Source organism: Bufo bufo, chromosome 8 (genome assembly GCF_905171765.1).
Source record: "Bufo bufo chromosome 8, aBufBuf1.1, whole genome shotgun sequence".
NCBI lineage: Eukaryota > Metazoa > Chordata > Amphibia > Anura > Bufonidae > Bufo > Bufo bufo.
Genome location: NC_053396.1, coordinates 13,249,052 through 13,261,086, shown reverse-complemented (window position 1 = coordinate 13,261,086; position 12,035 = coordinate 13,249,052). Strand labels below are relative to the sequence as shown.

At 46.1% G+C, this 12,035-nt stretch overlaps 2 protein-coding genes across 3 annotated transcripts in view; both read right to left on the bottom strand.

Annotated features, from left to right (window-relative positions):
- LOC121009385 (glutamine synthetase-like) overlaps positions 1-11,961 on the bottom strand; it is a 122,119-nt gene extending 110,158 nt beyond the window's left edge. The window contains exon 1 of the mRNA XM_040442473.1: positions 11,884-11,961. The gene's annotated coding sequence lies outside the window, so the exon portion shown is untranslated. The remainder of the gene's footprint in view (positions 1-11,883) is intronic.
- On the bottom strand, positions 6,316-11,978 carry LOC121009384 (glutamine synthetase). 2 transcript variants are annotated; one of them, XM_040442471.1, is made up of 7 exons: positions 11,882-11,978; positions 9,726-9,902; positions 8,517-8,678; positions 8,183-8,329; positions 7,764-7,891; positions 7,355-7,554; positions 6,795-7,122 (listed from the first exon to the last, which is right to left on the bottom strand). In XM_040442471.1, the coding sequence occupies exons 2-7, from the start codon at positions 9,889-9,891 to the stop codon at positions 6,801-6,803; spliced, it is 1,125 nt and encodes a 374-aa protein (XP_040298405.1). In that variant the 5' UTR covers positions 9,892-9,902; positions 11,882-11,978; the 3' UTR covers positions 6,795-6,800. The 2 variants fall into 2 exon arrangements, with proteins under 2 accessions (XP_040298406.1, XP_040298405.1); XM_040442472.1 differs by lacking the exon at positions 11,882-11,978 and having other exon boundaries at positions 6,316-7,122; positions 9,726-9,891.
- Between the last annotated feature and the right edge of the window lie 57 nt (positions 11,979-12,035).

The window sequence follows — 12,035 nt, the reverse complement described above, 5'->3', positions numbered from 1 at the left end:
ATTAATACTGGACCAGATAGCTGCTTTGCAGATTTTACCTAAGGAAACACCTCCCTTTTCTGCCTATGAGGAGGCCATAGCTCTTGTGGAATGGGCCGTTATATCTGTAGGACTATTAAGACCTGATGTCTGGTAGCAGGATATAGTGGATTTGAGCCAGCGCCCAATGGAGGCCTTGGATGCCTTCTTCCCTTTGTTTGGACCAGCAAACTGAACGAGAAGATTATCCTCTTTCCTGAATTCCTTTGTTGCCACTAGGTATTGTATGACAGTATCCCGGACATCCAGGAGTTGGTATTGATCCTCAGATGTACTTGTCACATCTTTAGGGAATGTCGGAAGGACAATCTCCTGGTCTCTATGAAAGTCTGAAACGACTTTTGGAAGGAATCCTGGATCCAACCTCAACACTATTTTATTGGAAAATATAGAAAGATAGGGTTCCCGACAGGAGACGCCTGGATCTCTCCTAGACGTCTAGCTGATGTTATGGCTATTAGGAAGGCCGCCTAGAGCGTCAGGTGCTTGACTGAAATGTCCTGCACAGGGGTAAAGGGTGGTTTCATTAAACCTTTCAAGACCCGGGTTTAAGTCCCACTGAGGGTTCCTTGGGGTTATAGATGGCCTTAATCTCGAGGCGGCTCTTACAAATCTTCTTACCCATCTATGGCTGGCCCGGTCTGTATCATAGTATGCCCCTAAGGCAGAGATCTGTACTTTAGGCGTACTGGGTCCTAGACCCAAATCCAGCCCCTTCTGGAGAAAATCAAGAATCTTTTCGATGCTTGGTGAGAATTTACTGGAGGGTTTTGACCCAGCCAGCTGCAGTATTTTCGTCAGATTTTGAGATATATCGCGGAGGTGACCATTTTCCTTCTGGATTGGAGGGTATTGATAACCCTTTCGGACCACTAATTCCTTTAAGATCGGAAACCAGTTTCTTTTTGTCCAGTATGGGACCACTAGGATCACTGTTACTGGGTCGGACCTTATCTTTTGTAGTACCCGGGGAATTAACGCCCAAGGAGGAAACGCATTGGCGAGATCCCAGGTCCACCTGATCGAGAAGGCGTCCACCGCCCAAGGCTTTTCCCTGGGGTTTAGGGAGCAAAAGAGTCCTACCTTTGCGTTTTTTCCTTGCTGCGAAGAGGTCTATCTGAGGTGTTCCCCACCTTCTGGAGATCTGTCGCAACACCTCTGGACCTAGGGACCATTCCCCAGGGTCTATGGACTTCCTGCTGAGGAAGTCTGCTTGTACATTTTCTGTACCTTTTAAATGGATTGCTGTGATGGAGAATACATTCTTTTCCGCCATAATATTTTCTCCGCCAGGTCTTTTAGGCTTGGGGATCTCGTGCCTCCCTGGTGATTTAAGTATGCTACTGCTGTCACGTTGTCGGAAAGTATCTACAGGTGTTTTCCAAGTACCACTTTCTGGGATGCTTTTAGCGTCTCCCAGATCGCCCTTAGCTCTCGGTAGTTTGACGATTTTATTTTTATGTCATCTGACCATCTGCCTTGGTAGTATGAGGAGCCTACTCAATTAACACAATCAAAATGAAGGTTTGATCAGACCGATGCTAATGTAGTGGGCTAAACCCTTTAATCCAATGACTAATCACAATAATGGGTAGCTTATTAATACTTAACGTTTAATTGTATCAAAAATTAAATTAATAGGCCCTTAATATATAGATTAAAAATCTATGCTGAGTGCAATTGGAGTGCTGCTTGTAACTCTCCTAGTAGCGGATGCCAATTAGGAGGAAAAAGGGGACCAAAAATGAGGAAGGGGATAGTAATATGGATAGACTGAGGAGAAAGGATGCACAGTAAGAGGGACACACTGCTGGGTCACAAGCCCTAGGAGTCCCTAACTAACGCTACTTACCACCCTATGTCCTATCAATAGCCCTTCGTTCCCCTACCTAGACATAGACTGCCCAGCTTTGTCCGAAAGATAGAGTGTGGTCCCTAAATCTAAGGGAAAACAAACTGAATCAGAAAAAAGGAAGGGCATAAGATACAGACTGACAAACAACAAATATACAGTGAACTATGCTAACTGTTTATAATGAGGTCTAAATTAGCATAGTCCTCTGGGGTCAATGATAGAACCCGTTATAGGTGAAATAAATGTCCCAAATTTATTTCACCTATAACGGGTTCTATCATTGATCCCAGAGGACTATGCTAATTTAGACCTCATTATAAACAGTTAGCATAGTTCACTGTATATTTGTTGTTTGTCAGTCTGTATCTTATGCCCTTCCTTTTTTTTTAGGGTGGTAAGTAGCGTTAGTTAGGGACTCCTAGGGCTTGTGACCCAGCAGTGTGTCCCTCTTACTGTGCATCCTTTCTCCTCAGTCTATCCATATTACTATCCCCTTCCTCATTTTTGGTCCCCTTTTTCCTCCTAATTGGCATCCGCTACTAGGAGAGTTACAAGCAGCACTCCAATTGCACTCAGCATAGATTTTTAATCTATATATTAAGGGCCTATTAATTTAATTTTTGATACAATTAAACGTTAAGTATTAATAAGCTACCCATTATTGTGATTAGTCAGTATGAGGAGCTTACCCTTGCCCCCCATCCTGTACCGCTTGTGTCTGTGAACACCTGGATCTCTGGATTTTTTATCCAGGGTACGCCCCTTGACAGATTCCTCTTTTCCGTCCACCAATTCAAATCTGACTTTACGTGAATGGGGGTGGCTATTCTTTTTTCTAGAGAGGACTGTTTTTTCCCCCAATTTTTCAGGATCCAGGATTGGGTTATCCTGGTATGAGCCTGAGAACACGATACTGATGTGATGCAGGAGGTCATTATTCCCAAGAGATTTATGGCATTGCGGATAGAGCACTGGGCTTGGCACTGAAATTTTTTAGTTTTTTCTCTGAAGGCTATTAGTTTTTCTTGAGGAAGGGATGTCGTCTGAGTTACTGAATCTAGAAGTACCCCCAGGAATTTCATCTTGGTGGATGGGACCAGACAAGATTTTTTTCAGATTTATTATCCATCCCATCTCTGAAAATCTGCGAATCAGGTAACTGGTGTGACTGGACGCCTCTGACTCTGAGTTTCCCAGAATGTGGAAGTCGTCTAGGTACGGAAAGATTTTTATTCCTTCTGATCTGAGAGGAGAGATCATTTCCACTACTAGCTTTGTGAAAACCCTTGGGGCAGAAGAAATTCCGAAGGGTAAGCAGTGAACTGGAAGTGGTTTACCACTCCGGTGCTGTGCATCAGTGCAAACCTGAGGAACTTTTGCGCGTTTTCGTGTATGGGGACGTGATAATAAGCGTCCTTCAAATCTATGGACGTCATGTAATCTCCTTCTTTGATTATAGAAATGATGGTCGTTATAGATTACAATGGATCTGTTTCCATCTACAATGGAATTATTCAAAAACAGGTTTGAATAATAACCCCTTCCTTCTTCTGAACTGGGGACTTTTTACCACCACTCCTGACTCTGTTAACTGTAGGACCCCCTGCCAAATCCTTCCTAGAACATTTGGGCTGTGGGAGGTTATCCGGAAATTTTTTGAAGGGGCTGAGGAAAATTCTATTCGGTAACCGTTTTTTAAGATATCCAAGGCCCAGGGGTTCTGGGTCACGGTTTCCCAGTGGGATAGAAATTTCCTCAACCTTCCCCCCACGCTGGCGTCATTGTTTGTCAGACTGTTTGTTTTGGGGGTTGAGAAGGAACCATCTGCCTTTGCCCCCTTTTTGGTAACTCCACCTACCTGTTTTTCCTTTCCCCCTACAGGACCTGGATTGGGTGTTAAAGGAACGAAAGGGCTTCTTTTTATTTTCGTCAGGGAATCCTTTCTTTTTGTCTGCTGCTTTTTTGAGGATGGAATCCAGTACGGGACCAAAAACGTATTCCCCTGAAAAGGCGATAGAACATAATTTTGCTTTTGACGTTCTATCCCCTCCCCAAGATTTCATCCACAGGGCCCTCCTTGCGGAATTTGAGAGGCAGCATCCTTGGCGGCGAACCTCTCGGACTCAGCTGAGACATCCTCCAAAAATGCTGTGGCCGATTTGAGGAGAGGGATAGAATAGGATTTCCTCTCTCGGGTCTTATTTTTAATATGGTTTTCCAGTTCGCTAAGCCAAAAATACATTGACCTAGCTACGGAGGTTGCAGCTATGTTCATTTTTATACCGAACATGGATGCTTCCCAACATTTTTTTAGGAGAGAATCCGCCTTCCTTTCCATCGGATCCTGTAATTGAGAGGAGTCCTCGAATGGAAGGGAGGTTTTCTTGACTACTTTCGCTACCTGGACGTCGATTTTCGGAGTTTCGTTAAATATCTTTACATCGGTTGGATCAAACAATCATCTGTTTTTGAACTCTCTGGATCCGTCCATTCATCCATGATCATATCTTTTTAGTTTTCGTTTACTGGGAACACTTTAGATTTTTTGGCTCTGAGTCCCCCCAAACATTTCATCTTGGACTGATCAAGGTTTTTGTTCAATGCCCATGGCGCCCAATAACTCCTCCATATTCTCAGATGAAAATAAGTATTTTTTACTGTCTTCCACTAGTTCTCCCTCTGATAGCGCGTCTACGTTCTGTCTAGAAGTGGAAGCCTCCTCGTCCATGTCCTCTGATTCAGAGGAGGATGGAGCGGACACCTTAGATTTTTTTGCAGATGGAGTAGGAAGGGCAGATCAGAGAGGATTTTATTTTGCTCTGGATCATTGATTTAACTTCTATAAGTATGGACGGTTGCTCCTCTTTTACAAGCTCGTTAATGCAGGCTTGGCAGAGCTTCTTTTTGTGATTTTCAGGTAGTCTCTTGCCACAAGTAGCACATCTAGGGACCTTTGCCTTTACTCCCTAAAAGAGGAGCAACTAGGTATCAGTGGACTATTAACAGTTAGCATGACATGATGATACACATTTTCCTCCCCACAGGGGAACTCGCGGTTGGAGTAGCCAAGGGGGCATCTGAATGAACCATTTGGTCTGCTGGGGTATCAGGGGCCAACATCAAGAACCTCACTCTGGAAACAGCAGTAGTCCCTTTAAACTGCCGCCTCTAAGTGCTGGTGTGGCATCTGACGTCATCATTGCGCATGACCCGGTTCCTAGCTCCGCCCCTCAGCCTCCTGCCAGAGCACAGCGCTGTGGCTTCACAGGGGTCTGCGTGCAGGAGGACCCTGCTGGACAGGAACAGGATACAGCTCCATATGTCTTCCTCTGCCCAGCTTTGGACTGAGCGGTCAGAGGGAATGGATAAAAAAATAAAAATCCCATAAGGTATTTAAAATAAACAAAAGGGTGATATTCTTCACCTCCCACAGAAGCTCTGAGGTGCACCCATAGGGACAGGAAACACTTAGGGTGAGAGTGGGTGGTGGCCTTTTAAACACTGTGTTCCTGCCCCTACAGAGGTCAAGGGGTCAATCTCCAGGTTAAGCCATCATGGTGGATGAAATGGAAAATCATTATGTAGCTGGCTGACATTAGCGATGTGCTAATGGCAGCAGAACATAACTGACTTGTATCTTCCTGCCTGCCGCCGTTAGCACTAAATAATGACTTTTGTAATATGCTAATGAGCCTCTAGGTGCTAGTTGGGCTAGCGCCTAAAGGCTCTGTCCTCTCACCATTTGGCATGCCCTTGTATCTGATTGACATCCTCTTTCTACTCTGTGCCCATAAAATCCTGCACCTGCGCCGTCCAGTTTAGAATTCAGTGCAGGCACAGTGAGGCAGCAAATCCTAAACATGACAGCGCGGGATTTTACAGGCACAGAGGAGAAAGAGGATGTCAATCACCAATACAAGGGCATGCCAAACTGAGGACAGAGCCTCTAGGTGCTGCAGCAACATCCCACTAGCACCTAGTGGCTCATTAGCATATGAGAAAAGTCATTATTTAGCGCTAACGGCAGCAGGAAGATACAAGTCAGTTATGTTCGGCTGACATTAGCACATGGCTAATGTCAGCCGGCTACATAACGATTTTTTGATGACAGAAAACCTTTAAGGGCATCTTGTAGAAAGTCTTCCTCCCTAAAGCAGAGACCTCCACATCGGTCCTGAGCAGTGAAGGTGCCTTTTAGCTCATTTCCTGTCCCAAGAAGGTCAAAGGGAACAACCTGCAGTGGTGCAGTCATTTGGGAGGATCCGATACCCCTCTAATGAGCAAGTCTATGGGTACAGCCAAAGAAATAGCTCAGTGATGCTACTGAAGATGTTAATGAAGTGAAACACAAGTCATTTGGGGCTCACTTGAGGTCTGGATGCTTGCCATGACTACTCAGTTATATTAAGGACACCACAACATAAAACATACCTGGTTTCTTTAATCAATCATTCAATAAAAAAAATTGACAGTCACATAATAAAAAGTCATAGGTTTATACCCAAGACCCCATCCCTCCCAGGCCAGAGGGCATGCAATTCATTGGCCCCTTAAGCTGTTTAGGGACCCAATCTCATCTTGAGGTATCTTTGATTTTGTTATTCAACCCCCCAACCCATCACACTGCCTGCAGTTTAGAACATTAGTTATCACTAGTGCCATAAGTATGGCACTCATTGTACAGCGGCAGATTCGTATATAAACCCGTACTGTCAATATGGGAACGGAATATTATTCAGCCCTCCATCCACAGTTGGGTTAATGCCCCTTTACCCTTCCAAACTGGAAGGCACTTCAGATAAAAACATCAAGTAGTGTAGACAAAAATAAAACCATTTCTTAAAAACAGACTCCGGAAGAATTAGGACATATGGATGGAATATTAGCTGCGGATCCGGCCCCCAGGTTAATTTTTCCAGTAGTCTTTAGTTTCACTGCCAGTCTCGTTCAGTATGGTTGTCCTCACAAGGGCTTCAGTAACAGCGTATGGGTCACAGTTGGCAGCCGGCCGACGATCTTCAAAGTAACCGAGTCCTTCCTGTCCAACCTGGCGGGGAATTCTAATACTGGCGCCGCGGTTCGCCACACCAGCTGAGAACTCGTGGATGCTGGAGGTTTCATGCTGACCGGTCAGACGTCGAGAGTTATCCTTTCCTCCACGTGGGTCGTAGACGCAGATGTGGTAATTATGGCGCTTACCCAGTTTCTCAATGGCATCTTCTATGTGTCTAAAGACAAAGAATGGACATGGTCAGATTATATGGCAAGGGAGTCTGATCCATTAGATATCACACACTAGATCAAAAGGCGCCATTAAAACATGCCACATGTGAAATCTGAAGCTTTAGAAGCAACTGGTAGTGATGCCACATGGAGTGTTTAAGCTCCTAGGTTATTGGAAGACTATTGGCCACATTCAGTATGAAATCAAGACCATCTAGGATATTTTAGAAGACTCACTTTAGGCCACCCTCCTTCCTCATCTCTGCAGTGCTGTAGTTTGTATGACATCCAGCTCCGTTCCAGTTTCCAGTCATGGGTTTGGGGTCAAGGGTTGCCACCACACCAAAATCTTCACATACTGTATCGAGAATGAATCGAGACATCCACAGATGGTCACCCATGTCTATGCCTTCACAAGGGCCAACCTGGAACTCCCACTGTAAGAAAGGAGAAAAAGGTCAATGCCAACTTCTGTAGTAGGATTCAATTCTTCAGAAACTCCAACTAGAAGATGTTTGAGACCCAGTCTTGTTGTAAACTAGACGGTCTAGAGGGGAAAGACTGATGTTGCAGAACTTGAGTGATAACTTTGTGGAAAATCCACATTCTACCAAGTTCCAAAGATCATTGACTTGATATCACATACCTGGGATGGCATAACTTCTGCATTTGTTCCACAGATTTTGACTCCAGCATACAGACAGGCCTTGTAATGACTCCTCACAATATCTCGGCCATATACCTTGTCAGCTCCAACACCACAATAGTAAGGTCCTGAGGAAAGTAAGAGCAGAGGACATTAAGACCAAATTTGATTCTGGTTCTTAGCCTTTAGAAGCCCCTGAGATGAGTAACTGCCTCATTCTGATTGACGCTTATTTTACACATCAAACTTTAAATAAATAGAGGCCGAATTGCAAGATCTACAAGTCCCTTTACTACTCAGATGACCAGATGTGTAGCCTGCAGCTAATGAGGAAGAGCCACAATGGTCCAATGGCAGAAGGCCTGGTGACCAGATGGTAATGTGTTAAGAACCCAGCATGGCTCACTGTCGCCCCTTACCTTGTGGTCCAGGGAAGCCATGATCAGGCCATCCATATGGGTGTCCATTGATTCCAAGTAAGGTGTATTCTTGCTCCATGCCAAACCACGGGATGTGGTCAGATACCATGTCCATAATCTTCTTACATGTGTGACGCAGGTTGTTTTCTGCAGAATATGAGAAGTTGTTGACACAAGAGGAACCACTGCCAGAGCAAAGCTCCCTACTGTGTACACTGGAAATAAGGCACGGCAGGTATCAGTCTGCAGACTCTACCCGGACATAGCCAACACACCACTCCAGAGATTACAGGGAGGAGTAATTTAAAGAGACAGACTTCTCAAAACATCTTACCTGCTGGTTTCCGGTTGTATTTTAGGACTTCACACATGACCAGCTTGTTGGGGTCAAGGCAGAATGGGTCTCTGAACATCTTCACGGGGACGAGGTACATGTCACTGTTGGAACCTTCAGCTTGGTAAGTACTTGACCCATCAAAATTCCATTCTGGGATCTCTAAAATGGAAGAGCATCTTAAACAAAATGGTAGACTTACACATCTCTGGTAACCTTCAACTTAAAGGCATCTCTTACTAGCACTTATTCCCCTCCCCAATCTACAGGATAAAGGAATAAGCATCTGATCGCTGGAGTCTAACCTCTCGAACCTCCCCAGAAATTAAGAGTCTGTTTGAATGGAGGTGGCGGTGCACCCGGGCACTCTACAATACTTTGGTTTTCCTGCAGCGCCACCACAGGAAAAAATAAATACTTCCTGCCAGGTTTCCATACAGATTGCAACTGATCACTGATGGTCCCATCCAGGCATGGGATTCAGCCAGTTCCCTCAGGTTCTCCAGATCCAGTTAAAATTACAGTAGCAGCTGCATTTTGAAAGATAGATATATATGGTGTATGTATATGTAAACCTGTGTCGTGACGCCGCGTGTCCGCCATTGAGTAGGGAACCTGTTAAAAATTTGAATCCCACCCCTGGTCCCAGAAGGACACTCTGCAATCAGCTTATTTTAAGTAGACCATTCCAACAAATTGGTGCTCAAATGACCTTTATTTAAAGGGTTTGTAGAGAGTTAGAAAAGCATGGCTTCTCTTCCAAAAGCAGCACCACCCCTGTCCTATCGGTGGTGTTAAACACTGCAGCTCATACCAGTCACTTCAATGAAGCTGCCGTGCCACAAATGGCCTGTAGACACTTGTTTGGAAGAGCAGCCAGGTTTTTCCCCAATCTTGTACAAAACCAGGCATGTGCAGGAAATGTCCTATACAGGACTCCTATCGTAAATCACCATTTTAAAGCAGGACACTTCTCATGGTCATAACCAAGACAAAGTTATTTGCCAAAAAACCAATTAAGGTACTTTGTTTCATGGTGCATTCTGGGACTAAATACCAACATAAAGGTTAATCTTCACTGGAATTTCTCCTTCAAACCCAGAGGCCAGATGTCTACCATAACTGAGGTTGGAGACCCTGCTGTACACAGGAGGGGGGATGTTATGGCATTCACAGCAGGACTGAGGGGGAGAGTGTTTTGTGTCTTACCTTCAACAGATTTGGGTTCGTAGTCCAAGGTCTTTGTCTTGCAGCGGACACCTTCTCCAGTTCCATCAATCCAGATGTACGTAACCTGGACCATATCCCCCTGGGGCAGCCTCATGTAGTGCTCTAGCACCCCCTTGTTGAGTCTGGAACTGTGTGACACAGACATGGTGGGATCTGCAACAGGAAAGAAACCGTTAGAGAAAGGGGGAAATGGTAGTGATGTGCCACCATTGTCCCAGATGGGAATACCCCTTTAACCAATTTACACCTGCAATGTGGTGTGATGGAAAAGTCATACAACGACCGGCTCAACCGGATTACAACAATAGGAAGGCCGACCAGACGATCCACATGGCAGAGCTGTGAACGTGGAGCCAGAACAGTCAGGAATGGCTTCAGACTAGAGAAGCCGGATTTGTCCTTTATACTTCATGAGGATTCAAATACTGCATGTGGGAATATACCCTTAACGCAGTACCCCCTTCTGAATCCCTTACAAAATGGAGGGGGCCCCACATCACAGCCAACGAGCAGTCCACCAGAGGGAGACAACCTCATCCATGTGTGATGTTTATGATGTCTAGGCACCAACCCCCTCCCCCCTATTCAGTACATGCCCCCTACCCCCAAAAAGGTTAGAATTTCTAAACCAGGTCATTGATGAAGCAGAATTTGGGGTAAACACCAGCTGGATGTGTACATGGGAGCAGATAGCCGCCCATCATCTGTCCCTAGGGATAGCAGGGGCCAGCCATCCTATGTACTAAGCCCTCATCTCCTGCAGGAGACAACCTCTACCCCCTCCCCAGATAGAACAGGAAAACTGGTTCTACAAGTTTGAGCCGGATCTCTCCCCCCCTCCCCATAGGTAAGGGAGGAGGGGGATTAACCAGCGCTGCCCCAGCAAGTGTCCAGCACAGACTTGTCTAGCAAAACAAGGGAGAATAAAGGGATTGCAGGAAACCCCCATCCCCCAGATACTTTGTAAAGCAAAAACACCACATGCAGCAGCAGGGATACAGAGACATGTAGCAGAGCTCAGCCAGTTATCATATAATGTTATGGAAAACTGGCAGAGCAAGATCACCATGAAGGGTATACTGTAACCAGCTCAGCTCTGCTGCATCTGTCATCTGTCTGCATCTAGAGCAATATCTAACCAAAAGTGGTTGATGTAGAAACAGATGACGAAATTTTAACACACGTGGCGAAACGGATCTCAATATTGCTTCCTCTTATTACTGCTGGGCTATTTGATAAAGGAAAGACCATTTCAGCTCTGCTACATCTAAAGAGCTAGTAAGGGCAAGAAATATATATATATCTGCAACTCCCTCATGGTATACATAAGTCTTTAGAGCCACGTTTTATAAGGTCTCCCCTATAAAGCCTCATTTCTATAGGCTCTGCCATTCTCTCCTTGATAAGTCAGATTTCTATAGAGTCTCCTTTGGCCTCCCCTACAGATATACATTTCCACCCATCTATAAGCTCCCCCTATAGATCCAACCGTCTATAGGCTCTCGCCCCCACCGCACAGAACTCTATAGGCTCTCCCCCCCCCCCCCCCCACACAGATCCACCCGTCTATAGGCTCTCCCCCACAGCTATAAGCTCCCCCTATAGATCCACCAGTCTATAGGCTCCCCCCCCCCCACAGAACTCTATAGGCTCTCCCCCCCCCACAGATCCACCCGTCCATAGGCTCTCCCCCCACAGCTATAAGCTCCCTCCCCACAGATCCACCCGTCTATAGGCTCTCCCCCCCAGAACTCTATAGGCTCTCCCACTCAGAACTCTATAGGCTCTTCCCCCCCCCCCCCCCACACAGATCCACCAGTCTATAGGCTCTCCCCCACAGCTATAAGCTCCCCCTATAGATCCACATGTCTATAGGTTCCCCCTGTTGCAGCTCAGCACAGGTCAAGGTTTGCATCACAATGAGGAGCACAGAAGGGCTTTTCCATGGGGCACCCACTGTAATGACCCCCCCAGCCTGGCATCATGCCCTGCAACCAGTTATATCACAACGTGTCAGACAGAACTTTCTCCGCTGCTTTACACTGGCCCAGTGCTCTCCTAATCCAGCGGTCATGTGAAGGGTTAATGCCCAGCCTACGTGGCAGCAGTCAGTACCAGCCCCCAGAGCCGCCATTACCTTAGTAGCAGCGGCAGCACGGGCCCCTCGGTCCTCAGGAATCAGATGTCAGAATCCCACAGCTAGCGGAGCCTGAGGCGGCAGCGGCATTTATAGACGCCGGGCCACGCCCATCTGGTGGGCGGGGCTGGATCTAGGTGCAGGGCACGCCC

Excerpts from the sequence above, each read along its gene's own strand:
- LOC121009384 (XM_040442471.1), bottom strand. The coding sequence starts at position 9,891 with ATGTCTGTGTCACACAGTTCCAGACTCAACAAGGGGGTGCTAGAGCAC. Across the intron at positions 8,330-8,516 it reads ATACAACCGGAAACCAGCAG|AAAACAACCTGCGTCACACA; the intron begins GTAAGATGTTTT and ends CATATTCTGCAG. Across the intron at positions 7,555-7,763 it reads CAGAAGTTATGCCATCCCAG|TGGGAGTTCCAGGTTGGCCC; the intron begins GTATGTGATATC and ends CCTTTCTTACAG.